At 39.9% G+C, this 16,128-nt stretch overlaps 1 protein-coding gene across 1 annotated transcript; it reads right to left on the bottom strand.

The window, feature by feature from the left end:
• Window positions 1-11,574: 11,574 nt before the first annotated feature.
• Window positions 11,575-13,916, bottom strand: tpbg (trophoblast glycoprotein). The gene has a single exon (XM_006794835.3). The coding sequence runs from the start codon at window positions 13,402-13,404 to the stop codon at window positions 12,271-12,273; it is 1,134 nt and encodes a 377-aa protein (XP_006794898.2). The 5' UTR covers window positions 13,405-13,916; the 3' UTR covers window positions 11,575-12,270.
• Between the last annotated feature and the right edge of the window lie 2,212 nt (window positions 13,917-16,128).

The raw sequence follows: 16,128 nt of genomic DNA, 5'->3' as shown, positions 1-16,128 counted from the left end.
TCATGAAACAAGAGGCAAGGCCCTGGACAGGTCCCAGCACCATTCTATGAAAAATCTAATACAGAGAGACAGAAAATCAATCAAAACTCACATTCACACCTATAGCAAGTTTACATTCACCATTCAGCCTAACAAGTCAGAGGACATGGAGAGAACGTACGGAGCCATGGAGAGAACACGCAAAACCAGCAGCTGGTGAATTAAAATCCAGAACCCAACTACTAATATTTAAATCTAAATTTTAAATACAAATATCAAATCTAAATTTAATTTTTTTTTATAAATGTTACATTTAAATAGTACACCTAAATGTCATGGTTAAAAGTAAATAATTATCTGTTATACAAATTTAAACTGCTGATCAGAGAAGCATCAAAAGAAAGCTTTATGAAAACTTTGGTGCCAAACAAAAGTGCTTTTCTACTTTCTTGGAGTACTCAAAGCACTCTATGGGCTTTGTTCAGCATTATGATCTAACAAGATCATAATGCTGACTGAACTCTGTAAATATGCATATTTACTAATTACCTGTTACATTTACGTGTTATTTTATTTTTAATATTTAGCATTTATTTTTTAAAATACGTGATTAATTTTACATTTAATTTTGATAATTTTACATTTAATTTACGATTTAGATTTACATTTAAAAATGTAAATATTGTTGTAAATCTTGTAGAAAATGACATCATATTTGAAAAAAAATGTTTGAACTATTTTAATTGTGCTTTAATTTACAGTAGAGAACCAATAGTGTACACGAGTTGGTAGAACTTTTTGGTTGGAAACCAAACCTGTTTTGATTATGATCTGAATGATCATAATCATGGTTTACAACAGTAAATTAATGGACATTCAATGTAAAGTGATTTAGTTATTCCCTCACCTGATTTTTGCTATATGCATATCATACCTATCTCTCCTAATATACCATCATAGTGAGAAAGGTCTATATTAAATCTATAGTAGATATAAAAGAAAAAGTTAATTTGGCCTGTATGCATGTACATATAATGTATTTTATACATTCAGCTATGGTATTGACTGATTGTGTTTTTATGTAAAGTGTGATGTGATAAATGTTACTACTGTCCTTGTTAAATAAATGCCCAACTATCAACACTCAGCTCTTTTTATGACCTTGTTTTAATTTAAAGTTCATTGGACATTTCTGTTAGAAAAAGAATAAAGTGACATTATTGTGTTACTGCACTTCAGTAAACGAGCGTGCTTCTGTTGCAGCTTCATTACTTGCAGATATAAAAGATTTAAGGGAGAAAACAAGTTTTTAGGAAGCCAGGAGATCTTTATCAGATGATTGTGAGTCACATTTTAAACTCAATGTGACCTGGCTGGATTGGAGCAGAGGAATTTTTTTACCATTAACACGAAGCTTGCCTCATTTCATTAATTTACATATTCTCCATCAAATCAACGAGGTATTTGTGGAGTTACAATGCCCCACAGACATCATTTCAGAACTTTGGCTGCTTTTTTGGCTGCAATCCCCATATTTCTGATTTACAACGATTCATCTCAAATAAATGAATCTTTGACAAAGTGTGTCTCTGCGGGGCGAGGAGAAAATAGAAGTTGAGGGAAAGATAAGGCTGAGGGAGACAGTATGAGGAGAAACGGTACATTTTGTCTCAGCTCCTTCATTCTGACGACTAAGAAGGCCGTGACTTTGCCGCATACCTTTATAGTTACTGAACTGACGCCTCTTTAGACTGCCCACTCAATGACGTATAAACCGGGGGACCAGTTGTCAGAGCAAGTATTCTGTTCATGTTTATCCTCACATTGTTAAAGGGATTTGTGAGGGAGTGTGATGGATTAATCCTCCATGAGCTGTGCTTTTTGCAAACTCCAGTGAATTTAGAAATTTTGCTGCTATGAGGGGGGCCTGGAAATTCATCTCAAAATACAAAGTAGTGACAACAAACAAATAAGAAAGGTCGTAGCTTAGCAAGTATAGTATGGAATATGTCAGCAGGTATGTGAGCGATCAGCACTTTACAAAAGCTAATTGAGTTTCTATCCTTCTCATCTGAGATTGGCTTGTGTACAGAAGGGTAACCGGAGAGATCTAGCTTGCCCAAAGCGTTGGCTTGTGAATGGTAATGTAGGCATCGTCAAGTACTATCTGATGTCTACATATGAAGCTCGTGTTACACAGCACTTTAAGAATGCTGCATGTCATCTGTCGGGCGGGGTGGGGGCTGTCTGTGGCTCTATCTGAAGCCTGTTTCATTATTCTCAAGTGCTGCTGTCAGACCTTTCTGGCGTGGAGACTCGTCTCATTTCATACAGAGAATAGAAAATGACAAGATGGTGTGCAAAGGGGCGGAACGGCACACTTGACAACTGGGGGCAGAGATTGTAACAGGAGAAATGTGAATGTAAGTATTTCCACGTGCACTGAAGCTGCTGAGAGAAAAGGCTTCGCTTGATGTCTTGAATATGCACATGTATGAAATGTTAACAAGGTGTGGGGCACTAAAACTGACAAAGTGCAGGAAAAAGTCCAAGTTATAGCCGAATGCTGCTATAAAAACTGTAATTTTCAAAATGGTGTCTAAAAGTAACATGAAATATATGGTTTTTTCATGGACAGTTCCTTGGAAGCACCTTTATTTTAATATCAGCATCATAGATGATAGTACTCATGCAGCACTCATAGTGATGTGTATGGGGGTAAAGTATTCCTGAATACACTTGCTAAACTATTGGATGTCCAAACATTACTTTTGTTGGACAAGGTTAATTTTTTCTTTGTAAAAATGCATCACATTAGATATAAAAATGTTCAGTTTCATGTTCAGACACCAGTTTGGTCAAAATTATACAATAACTTTTGAATCAGGTAAAAAATAACCTTAGAGAACTTTATCAATTGGGTCACAAAAATAAAATATATGTGTTGTGGATATGCATTATTATGTAATTTAACTATTACAGTCCTATGCTTTGTTTATGTGTGGCCACAAGCAACAAGACTGGCACTTATTTCCTCTACATTAGGAAATAAAATAATAACTTTTAACGTAACTCGGTTGAAATCCAATTATCACTGTGTTCAAACAGTCCAACTTAACATATAAGTTTAGGAATTCTTGCAGATATGCAGTATAATGTAAGTACAAAAGTCACCAAATTATCGAAAACACAAATCTATTCATTTTAATGCATCTTTATCCCTTTTATACATGTTATATCTTTAATATAGCCATTCCCCTGTATTTGCTGTAGTTAAAAAGTAGCAGCAGCAGTAGCATATACAATATTTGCAGCAGTGATTTTAGATGGTAGCAATGGTCAGCAACTAGTTTGAACAAATTTAACTCCAAACTCGGAATCAATTTTAAACTTACTAAATACTAAAACCGTATTACACACTGCACACAGTTTAATACGGGTGATAATCCAGCGACCATAATGCACAGGTTCTCCTCTGTGATGTTTTTGTGATGTTTTGCAATTGATCCTGTGTAAGACTCGCCTTGGGCGGCCAGAAATATTGTGTAAGATCAGCTTTTACATTATCGAAAACAGGAAGAGCATGTATTTTTAAACCAAGCATAAAATGAGCAGAGAAGTGCAAGTTAATCCGATGTGGCTGCCATGTGTAAAGACCCATGAAAAAGAAGACAGTTTTAGGCAGCATAAATTCTTGTTTCTTCTCTAAGTGCTGTAGCTGGAGGAGTTGACACAGCATCCACTTTAGCACCTCTTGTACCAGCAGATTAATGGCTGGAACACAGTTTTCATATTCTGTGTGGACCTTGTTATACTGATTCTTCAAGGCCTGCTGAGCACTCTAATTTGGATACGGAAAGAAATGTACATGTTTTTAAATGGGGGTTTTGCACCACATGACCTTGTAAAAGCAGTGCTGGATGGGGTGATCAAGCTCCTTCTGGCTGTCTCTGCTCCCGTTGCTTGCTACTGTTCTGCTGAGGTCATTACTCATTGTGACACCCTCTGCTAGACTACATCATATTACAAAACGTTTAATATTGTTCCGTGTTGAACACGTGGCCTCGCAAAACAAGCACCAAAAAGCCAAATTAAATGCATCATCACGATAGTTTCAGTGCTTCTTTCCTCAGCAAATCCTTCTCGTGTCTTGCAAAACTTTTTAAAGTTTTGCTTCGCAACTTTGGTTTGACATTCTGGTTGATTAGCAATTGATCACCTTATGTGAGAAAATGCACACACTATGCAATCAAAACCTTTTCACATTTTACCTCCTGAGGTGTTACGTGTTCAGCCCAGCATAACAAACAATTCTGAGCTTGCATTTGTTTTCCACTCCTGTTGTCTTCAGTCCCACCCCCCACTGCAAAACTGGAAACTGCACAAAGACAAGAAGAAAAAAAGATGACTTTCCATCTAACAATCCCCTATTTTTCCTGGTCTTCTCTAAATTTGATTCATTTCTTGCTCTGAGATGGTACATACTGTAGCTAAGATTTCATAAGAACCACTTTACCATACAGCACAAATGTGCCTCAGAAAGGTTGTGCTGTATTTGCACATTAGGGAAATATTGCTTTAGATTAGATTGTGAATGTGTTTCGTTTTAATCTTTATTTTTCTGCCTAACTGCGTTTGTGTACGTGGTTGGAGTTTGTCCATGTAGAAACGAGAAGTCCCGGCTTAAAAGCTGATAGCATGCTGTGACTGAAACCACTGTAATGGAGCTTGTAGAGATTATTGTTTCCAACTGCTGCCTAAAAAGGTAATATTGGACTTTTGACCTCCTTTCAGTCTCTGCCAGGAAATCTGATTGTAATCTGAGAAAAAAAGCATGAACTTTTACAGTTGTGTTTAGATTACATGATAAGATCTAAAGTTCCAGACTGCTTTCTCTGTAATGAGATTTGAGTCTCATCGTCAGGAACAGGAATGCACTTGAAATTCTCCACAGGAGTGAAAGTCACCAGATGGCAGAAAAGGTAAATAATCCCACACTGAACCAGAGCTCTGATGTCAAAATCTGATTTTAATTGTATAATCACAAAATTTCACTTCAAACTCAAACTACATTTTACATTCGTCATTTTAACTCCATCTATGAACACAATATCTCAAACATCACAGTACAAAAAAAAAGCTGGCATGCATTTCTGTAAATCGCTACAATACATTTATAAAACACACATTATTTGCCAAGACTGTGCTCATACAGCTTCACCTAATGCTTTCAACAGCAACTCGGAGCTGTGAGGCCCTGATTGTGAGTCAGTGTAAACATGTTGTTTGTATAAGTGGACTGTAGAGCAACATGTTTCCATGAGCTCAGGGCTAAAGGTGTAAGGGTGTTACCTGGTCCAGATCAGGTTTCCAGACTACCAATCAGGTGGTAACACTTCCTACGGTAATTTAAATCCCTTTATTTCTACCTCGTTGTCACTGTGGGTGAGAATCAAAGAGTAATTCATGGCAGCTAAATAAGAAAGAATTGTCAGTATTACTCTATGTAGAATTGGATTATCATTAAACTTCAGTAATGTGGCACCACCTGAGGGCAGACCCTCTGTGAAGTCATCATGAGACTCATTTTACAATCCCTTCATTTCGTTTTAAATAAAAACATCAACATGTCTCAATATGTTGTCCTATTGTCTCTTGATCATTAATAACTCTTCCTAGACACCATTCTGACACCTGATCTGAAAAGTTTGTGATTTTTTTGAGAACTCTTACTTCTCTTTTTAATAACAGGGAAACTGTGATAATAGATGGTCACGATGCGCCCACATTCTGCTGAAACCTTTTGTTTGAGAGGGGCAGGAAATCAGAAGACAGTCAGTTTGAAGGGAGAGGAGCTTATTTCAGACAGTGGGTGAACTGAGGGGTTCAAGATAAACAAAGGTGTATTTGGAATGAGTGAATCATGCAAAGCTACTCTTCTTGAGCCCTGCAATAAAAATATGGAGCTTTAAATTAGCATAACAGGCCCACTTTAAGCCCTTTTAAACACATCTGCCTGCTACCACTTCATTCAAGAAACAAATTAGTGTGAAAACACTCCAACATGTCACTTTCAAGCACTTGGTTGAGGCCATACATTAATCAGCTTCTGGTGGGGTTTCTTTAAGTGTCGGAAAGGCTGCCTTTGAGTTACCGACATTGCTAGAATCGGGCAGCTTTCAAGTCTGAGTTCACAGAAAACATATTGATGGAAAAACACGGGGCTCCTTTTGAGACCGGCCCATTGATCAGCCATGTTATTGAGCGCTGAGAAATCAACACGAGAATCAGCCACGTGTGCCTGATAGATTGTTAGGCGCACAGGTAATTTTCAGCGGAGTGAGAAAGAGTTGCACAGCTAAATAAATCTTTACACGGGAGGCGTTCGGAGCGTGGATCAGTCTGTTTTCGTAGCCGCGGTGGTAACACTGAAGTACTTTTACGTCAAGATATTCCTGCAGTAGACTCGTCAGAGGTGTGAGCTTCATCAAACTGAAATGTGAAATAATACAGCCAGGCAACCAGGGTTACTCATGGGGCATCTAAACCATGTTTATCTGCAGAATTTCCACAAAAAGCACTTGAAAAAACAAAGGAGCATATGATCTACCAGGGTGCAATAAAAATCAAATGTTCTTGGCCCAGTTTGTTGAATATCAAGAGCTTTCTGATGTGAATTTTTGATGTTCTATGAAAAACCTATTGAAGATCAAATCTATCATCCAAACAGACAAAGGTCACAGGAAAGGCTAGAATATTATTAACATTTTACAACCATCATGCTGTTACCCAAGCTTCTTTAAAAAAACAAACCCAAAAACCCAGTGACATATGACATAACCCCAGCTAATCTACACATAAAGGTCACTGCAAATATGCATTTTAGCATCTTACAAGCATCCTACTGAGTTCCAGCTTTTATATTTATTTTTCTTGGAGATAGCTTCACAGCATTTGTGTCCTTTTCTCACTCATCCCTGCATTTCTGTCCCTCAAGCAGATGTGGCAGATGCTTCCGGTTGCTGGAAAAGGCCGCGGCACTGCCAGCTCAGATCCGTCTTCGTTTACGGAGGCTTGTGGTCGTCAAGCCCTGGTGTGGCTCAGCGGGAGGCTCAAGCGTGGCATTATAAATCCACATTAGAGAAGGACAAGGCATTGTAAGGGGGAAGGAAAGAGACTGGGCCGATAACAAATACTCCAGGACCAGCAATGCCCCCAACGTACGCGTAAAGACCTCATAAAAGCTGTTACACAACCTTTAAGGATGAGGATCAGTGTTGGCGATTTCTGTACCTCGTGTTGCTTTGTTTAAAATTGTTATCTACAAAGCATGCCCCCACACTCACAACCGCCATTTACATAGTCTGATTTTTTCTTTTTTTTACTAAGGGAAAGGTCAGCAGCTGGGGCAACGTGCCAGGTGTTTGCGGAGCAGCAGACCAGTGCAGTGTGGTGAATGTAATTACGGCACTCTGGCAATCTGATAACCTGCCAGCCTGTCTCTCAACAGTAGGAAAGTGCACTGGCATATTAAATGTGGCTTAACAAACAGGGAACAGTGTGTGTGTGTGTGTGTGTGTGGGCAGTATAATGGGGTAAGTGTTCTGTCGGGTTTTCAGGAGTTTTCATCTGTAGGTGTTTTATTATTCAGTTCTCAAAACACTGACAAATTTCAGACCTTCTGATATATAAAAACGAATGCATTGCAACTTCAGTTTCTCTTTGCTAGGAGGCTATACTGTGTACACCCAGGTTATGGGAATGGCTGACAGTAACAAGGGAGGTACTTTTCTTCCTCAGGTTTATGCACAAGGCTGGGTTTGCCCCCTGGGAGGTAAGTCTGTTGTCTAGAAGGATGCACTACCTTAACAGCAAAAGTCAGGGAACAAAAGTCTCCTGTGAGCACTGTGACAGGTAAGATGACTGTTACATAATCAACTGCAGTCTTGATCTTCATTATCAGCTGTGATACTGGCTCTGTGTCTTGCTGAATGCTAAGATGTGGCTTCAGCTGCGTGTTGGCCGAATAAAGTGGGGGTCTTCGAGAGCAGGGTACCAACATTCCCTTTTAATGCTTTAAAAAGCTTGCTAAGCAATTGGAGCTATCAGAGAAATTACATACAGATAATTTTTGCATGTTTAATTATGGGATAAAGTCTCTACTTTTGCACATTTATTTAATCCCACTTAAACTTCCACTTCCTGCTCACAGGAAAACACTTAAAAAAACATCTGAGGCTGTTCGTTATCAGGTTTGTAAATTTATGGTTTATTAAATGTTCTCAAATGAAACTTATTTACATTAAAAGACATTTTTTGTAGTTTATGAGGTCATAACTTAGGAGGTAGGTGAGTGTTACCATTCAGTTTTCTATTTGCTAGTAACAATCCCCAACTTACTAACATTTAGGAAATTGCAAGTTAACACTCTTGGTGAACTCGAAACATCCCTTAATCACATTGGCAGGCCTAGGCTGCTGGGGGCTTTCCATGATGCACTTGTTCTTCACTCACATCGTTTCACTTTCTGTGTGTTTATACACCACTCTGCATTTAACAATTAGTTATGATTTTCTACCTCTCTTCCACATTGTTTTTGTCCTGTCTTTCTCTCCTCACCCTGATTCTGTTGGAGATTTCTTCCTGTTAAAGGGGAGTTTTTCCTTCCCACTGTTGCCAAGTGCTTGCTCATAGGGGGTTGTCTGATTTTTGGGTTTTTTTCTCTATTATATTTGGGTCATGTGCCATTCTAGGGAGATTTTTAAAAAAGAAATAAAACATACTCCATGGTTTTTATAACAAATATGACCTGGGCCTAGAAGATGTGTCTCTAGGGAAGACGTTTACCTGATTTGTCAACCAAAATTTGTATTTGTGTAACATAACATAAATATGGACACTTGTGTAGAAAGGAACTACAAGAAAACCACATTTTAAAGGGCAGGTCATAGTAATTAAGCATATTGAACATAATTAAACATATTAACTTACCATAAATACAATCTGTACAGTACCAAATTATAAAAAGACATAGTTTCTTATATATGTGTTCTTAAACATGAAAAGCACTCATTTATAACAAAGAATTTATATTAATTTAAAAAATGACCTCTCAAGCACATACAGAGGTTTGAGTAGAAACCTTTGTGGGTAAGTATTCATACAAGAGGCAACAAGTAGGCAATATATGTACCAGTTGAGCCTCTGGTGCCAATATCTGTAACAGTATCTGTTTACTAACAAGTACAACCATCAGTCCTGCCCCTGTCTGGAAATGAGCTTTAGCCGACGGCCCTAACAGACTGCTGAGGGAGTCCAGAGAGCTGCCCGAGACACCACCTCCTCACTGGACCTCACTTGACACCACAAGTCAGCGGCCAGCTATTTAGACATCCAGGCTGCTTGGAGACTAGAGTTAACGATCACAAAGGGTTCAGAGACGGTGTCGTCATGCTTAAAGAAAAGAAAGCCCTCCCCTCACTCATCTATTTTATTCTGCTTCCCCTTCAGCCATTCATTCTCTCCCTTTTCTCTCTCACTGTAATTACACCTGCTCTGCCAAGCGTAGCTTGAGGCGTGGCTGGGCAAAAATCACTTGTTAATATGAATCTGCAGATAGTGTACGAGGAGGAGAGCTACTTACTGATGGTCTCTGTGGAAACATTAGGCTGTAAGCAGCCTGCACCTGTACGCCCCTCCTGGGAAGGCCAAGTGAGAAGCCTCACTTTGGGGAATAACGTGTGCGTGTAGAATGAGACCATCCGTTTTCAAAAATCAGCCGGCAACAATTTCGAATGCACAGTTGGGTAAGGGCTTGTTTAATGGGCTAAAATTTCAATGCTAAAGCGTGCATGAGGAAGGTATAAATCAAAGGTGACATTGTTGAATTAGAGGACACACACATTACACACAAAAGTACCCTCCCCATCTCTAAAACTGGCAAAGCTGTTGTTTGAACCAATTTCTTGAGAGATGCAAGAGGTCCACATAGTACGCACAAAGCTAAAGATACCGATAGTATAGATAACGCCACTGATATTGGTATCAGATTGATAATAGCATGACTGGATTGACACTTTGTTTCTATCTACCAAGTTCAATATGTAACCTATTCTATGAATTCTATGAAATTCATTATTTTTTTTGCAAAGCTGAAAGGTGTGTTTTGTTGTGTTATTATTGTGAAAAGTAAAAATCGCAATGATTCAGTGGTCACTGAAATGTGTTCAGAATTTGCAAACTGATAACGATTCATTTCAGAAATCATGACACACTGCTCTCCCCTCCATAAGCAGCCTTAATAAGTCAAAAGTATTGGTATTGATGTCATCAGCGCTGGCCCCGTATTTACTTAGTATCACATTGATACCAAAATTTGCAGTATCACACAGCACTACTTGCCGTGCCTGCAGGAGACACACAAAGCATCAACACTAACCGGAGCACCAGATAACACAGACAGCGTTCCACATGACTTCCTTTTCTGATATCCAAGAAGTCTAATCAAACACATCCAGAGACAGTCCCAACTACAGCAGCAGCAGCTGATGACAAAAGCTCTTATTTTTCCCCCCCTACCCTGAAACACACAGATGTGCAGAAACACGCATGCCTGGCAAAACTGTGAAGGAAATCTGTGCAAGAGGCACGCTGCATGCACTGGAAATAGCATGCTGCGGGCAATGTGAGCCCCTTCATTAAAGAAACTGAGGAATAGGGAGATGATTATCTGTTATTATCTGTTATTTCTTCTTTTTTAAAGGTCAAGGAAGTTCACAGTTGTTCCTGCATGCAGACACAACAAACATCATTAATTTGTACTGCTAGATGGCAACACGCATGGCATCCCTTCAAAGGAATACCACGTATTTTTAAATTATTAATCCATACTATAGTGGACAACATGAAAAAAAAGAAATAACCCCCCCCAATACAACAGCAACTGACAGATGAGTAAAAACACTAATGACTTACTTCCAGGGATGCAAGTTCCCCTAAAGAAGGGTTACATGAAAAGAAAAGCCGCTTGGGCTCATTTCCATAATACCTCCGTGTGCCCCCATGAGCGCCAGCATCTCTGGTTCGGTTTTTCTTCATTTGCATGTGCCATGGAGCGACACGAACACTGATTTTTTCCCGGGTTTTTGCAGCTGGAGCATATTGAAATGCTTACAGTAAACGCTGGTAGGAGCTGTTAGTAGTGAGATTAGTCTTCTGGCTGCAGTGCAGGCTCACAGACATTATTCTGGGAGGGGAAGGGGTCGCAGCAGAGCCAGTGGTTCTTTATCAGACACACAGCGTGAAGTAAATTGGACCGGAGATAACAGTTGGGCTACTCTCATCACCTTTAAACCCACAGACAGAAGCTCATTTGAATTCAGGACGTGTCCTCTATTCAGCATCAGAATTTGACTTCTTTCCACAGAAAGTTGCTTGTTAATGAGAACACAGCCGTACACTGTTACCCTGGAGATACTATAAGTGGCAAAAGTGCAAACGTTTCACACATTGCTGAGCTCGCTGACAGCTGGAGTGAGATTTAGTGTTTGTCATGTGGTTTTTAGCCGAGCTGTGGCCCTGCCTCGGGAATGTAAGTGTGTGTGTGTGTGCCAATGAACTCCTTCATCACAGCTTTGGGATCACATTCCTCAGTCTTACAATTAAAAAGCCCTCAGTTGAGACAGATACCAGCAATCCAGAGGCATTTTATTCAGCTCAATATCATCACAGGAGGAAAAAAAAAAAAGAGCAATCACATCCACCTAATAAATCTGAAGAGCTAATGCAGTGTGCACTATAATCATTCAAAAGAAGGCATACTGTATTACACATGTTCACGTTTAAAAAACAAACTCAAGCAGTGTAACATTTGTCTGCAGCTGAGGCTTTACGAGAAGGATGCAACGACTGGCAGTGTTTTCACCAACTATTCTTTTAGTTACAAGTCAGTTCCCTTCATTCGTTTATCCTTTAGGGGAAAGTAAAAATAGAACATATCACTTTTTGCAACTGTCCAGAAAACCCCTTTGCCATGACTCATTGTCCATGCACTGTTACACAGAGACAATGCTGCTGACATCGCAGCTGCCAGGTGACTGGTACGGGACATGCGGCAGTGGCTGATGTGGAAGTCACTAAGGGGTGGGTAAAAAGGAGTGGCGACAGGTGCGAAGTCTGAGTATTATCATGTGGTAGGGGGGAGGAAGACTTTCATGCAAATCTTAATAGTATAAAGTCATTTATTATCTCACTGCACGGTCCCAGGCTGGTGCCACGCTGTACGCCCCCTCTTCACACATCTGAATTGATGCTCAGGTTGGCCAAACGTGGGTCAGAGTTTATCTCATACCTGTAATGATACCCCTCCATGTGGTCCCTACAAGCATCCCGGATGTTGTACATCCACCGTTTGATGCCCTTTCTGTTCAGGTAGAGCACCAGCAGGAATATGACGCCGATCAGGGCCAGCACCAGTCCCAGGAACACATAAGAAGTCCCCAGCACACCCTTCATCTCCATCGAGCACTTCAGCTCGTACTTCTCTAACTGCAGAAGCGGCTGGCGTCTCAGGTCCTTGGGGTTCGTGCAGGTCAGGTTCTGGACGTCGACGACCTGAGTGGAGTTCTTCAGCCACATCAGCGTGTCCTCGATAAAGCAGTTGCAATGCCAGGGGTTCCCTGCCAGCTGGATGCGGAGGTCCAGCTTAAGGCTGAACTCTGCCATCATGGTGCTGGACAGATATTTCAGGCTGTTGTCCCTCAGGTCAAGGTCACGCAATGGGGGCACTCTGAGAGTCCCGTTGTGGATATTGATGATGGAGCTGTTCTGCAGGCTGAGGCTGTCCAGGCTGGAAAGACCAGCGAATATATCGCTGGGAAGAATCACAAGGTCATTGTTGGACAGATCCAAGACTGTCAGCTGGACGAGGTTCCTGCTGCGCAGGAAATTTAGAAGCTCATCTGTGGTGGAGTGATTGTGCAAAGACCTACTGAGGTTCAAGTGCTGCAGTTTATTGTCACTGGGGAAAGCGCTTTCACTGAAATTCTGGAGTGTGTTGTTGCTCAAGTCCAGCCACACAAGGTTTGGCAAGTTGTTAAATGCCATCGTATCCACATACTCCAGCTCATTCCCACTGAGATGGAGATCTGTTAATAGCTCCAGGCGGGTTGGGAAGGAGTCCCCACTAATACGGGAAATGCTGTTTCCTGACACAAATAGAATTTTGGTGTTGTTTGGTATGAAATGCGGAATCTTGTCCAAGTCCTTGTTTTGGCATTTCACAGTTTGTGAGGAGCACAAGCATTCCTCCGGGCACCCGTGACCGGACGGCACGATCGCGAGGAGGAAAAGTAAAAACATCACGCAGGACTTTCGGAGTCTCCCTCGCGTGCCTCCGCAGTCACTATCGCACAACGTGCTTAACATGCGCCTCTTGGAGTTTGGAAATCAGTGTGCGCAGAGCGTGCGTAAAGAAATCGTTTTTAAAACAATCCAAGCGTGCGACCCCTGCTTCGTTATTCGTCCGCGGTGTGGGGAACAAAGGAAAGTTTTTCTAACACCGTTTCCCACGTTTATCCTTTCGAAAAATGCCCCCAGTTCCAACTCCATACAACTACCGCCACACCATCCTTGTTTAGGATGAGTCTACATTTCAGTGAAGCAGGCAAACTTCTCCGATCCTGTTTCTTTGTCTTCCCAGTCTCAGGCTTTTCAGAACATTAGAGGTACAAGATATTTTTCCCCCTTTCCTTAGCAAAACAAGCAAATCCAGAATATTTATTTCTTCTTTTTCTTCTTCTTCGTTTTTTTTCTTCTTTTTACATCCAGTTACTTATTCCGGCTGCTGGTTTCCAAACAGACAAAACTCTCGTTCTCCCAGAGGTGCCATATATTACATACGTATTTCCAGCATTCCGCTCCTCCTAATCGTTGCGCGTCAAGAGGGAAAGACCAACCGCAGCAACACAGTGCAGACCATTGCAAGGAGGGAGCGTACCATTATTCAAGAAAAGAAGGGGTGAACAGAAAACTCCCACAAGTTTTCTTCGGCCTTCAGTTTTAATTCTTATGCTTATGCTTATAAGTGGTTTATTTTTTTATAAACCTAACATGAAACTCTTGCAGTATTCATAAATTGGCTCACAGCTTACCAGTATGTATGAAAAAGGCTGAATACTTCATCTTAAATGGGACATGGGCTTATGGATAGTTAGTGTGGAAGTGTTAACATTCATTTTATTCCTGAAAATCGCAGTTACTTTCTGTATTAAATAATAAAATGTTCTATATAGTCTCAAAAAAAAAAAAAAAAATCAAGAACAGATTTAAAGAAGCAAGCCAGTCTGGCTGTTGGATTAAGTGTGATATATTAGAAAGAACGAGACACAGCACTGTCATTATTAGTATTATGATGTGAAGACATTATGAAGAGAGATGGAAGGATTTTGTGCTCATGCACACGTTAGTTGTTTTCTTATATTTTAAATGTTAATATGTCACTGTTCTACCCTACAGGAGTCTAGATTTCCTTTTATAAATAACTGTAGCGTTTGGATTGAATGACTTGTCAAACATAAGTTAAAAATAAGTGTAATGAAGCTCTAATAACTCATGAATAAAACTGAAGCGGTACTTGACATTCTACAAAAAGAGGAGGTGACCCTGCATGAGGAAAGGGAGGGAAGGTAAAGGATTATCAGTCCTTATTGCATTTTTATTAATTGTAGTTTTTACTAAGCAACAGACCATGAATCAGTATTTTGCACTATTTAGTTAAAAGGAAAAAGGTGCTTTCATGTGGTCTCTTATGTTAAAGGGTCACCAGATGCCCTTGCTTACCCACTCATCTGAATTTCTCAGACTTGGGACCAGCACTGGGAATACACCAGCTTGTGTCCTCCTGAGCCTGGGTTCGTGTGTCTCCTCCTGTCTCAAACTGGGGACAGTTTGCTTACATGATAAATCTTAAATGTTCCACTTTACATAAAATCATCCCACTGAACCATAACCACTTGTTAGTGTATAGGAGTGGCTTTGTTTTTTTGTTTTTTGTTTTTTTTTTGGGGTTTTTTTTTTTTTTTGGGGGGGGGGGGGGGGGGGGGGGGGTTTGTGTGGTTGGAATCCTGCAGTGCAGTTCAGCACAAACCGCACATTCGATTACACATAGTCTCCATGGGAAAAAAACACATCTAGCCTAAAGGGACTGGAAAGCCAAAAAAAGGTTTTTATGATTCGAGTGCTTTACTATTTCTTTTAACCATCTATGAAGATAAACAAGGAACACCGTGAAGATTTATTACATGTCAGCAAAATACTCAATTTAATAACAGTAAAGAAAACACAAAAAGTGCCTGGATATTGTGTATTAATATAGTACTATATGTGTAATTTCTAAACATGCTTTTGATCCCCATTAATTACGGCATAACTGTTTGGCTGTAATTGTACCTGACTGGGGCCTTGTAGTAGAAGCATCGTCTGGGCAATTGAACAAGAGTCATAAGCTTGAACGGTGAGGGAGGGAGTGCTCATTAATATGGCATATTTAGGAGCAGCCCCTAGTGTGTATCTGAGCATAATCTTAGCGTTACCCTCCTTTGACCCTCTGCTATTCATAGTCCTGGCCAATATGCCAATCATCTGTGTAATTCCATGAAACCTGGATTCTGAATATCTAACTACATGATGCTTTTCTGGAGAACCTACAAACTTTACATCTTCGTGTTATATTAACGCTAAATGTGGTAAACTCAAAATGTTGATCATCACATAAGTTTTCATTCACTGTTGAAGAAACAAAACAATGATCAGAGATGGTTTTTAAAACATTTTCTATCCTATTAGTTTATCCTCAAAGTTTATATTTAAGTGCGAATAGCATTAGTCATTTAAAAAATATTCAATGATGAATTCTTGCTTCTATGGAACGCTTATTATTGTCTTTTCTCTTGATTAATCTGCAAGCTTGTTAAGATGTAATATTTATGGTATGTATGTTTTCATTTTTTGTTTTTATTATGTTATTATTCGTTAACATATGTACAAGGCACAGTTATTATAGTTTTGTATTTTCTGATCAGTTTCTGTTTTTATTTCATTTTGACTTTTTGTTTTTAATTAAGCTTAGTTTTAGTTTGGGTCCATACTGGG

This window comes from Neolamprologus brichardi, chromosome 11 (assembly GCF_056152115.1).
Source record: "Neolamprologus brichardi isolate AB-2024 chromosome 11, ASM5615211v1, whole genome shotgun sequence".
Lineage (NCBI taxonomy): Eukaryota > Metazoa > Chordata > Actinopteri > Cichliformes > Cichlidae > Neolamprologus > Neolamprologus brichardi.
The sequence above is the reverse complement of the archived record's forward strand: the minus strand, read 5'-3'. Positions and strand labels throughout refer to the sequence as shown.

What these genes read in the sequence shown, in the direction of transcription:
- tpbg (XM_006794835.3), bottom strand. Translation starts at nt 13,404, where the DNA reads ATGTTAAGCACGTTGTGCGATAGTGACTGCGGAGGCACGCGAGGGAGA.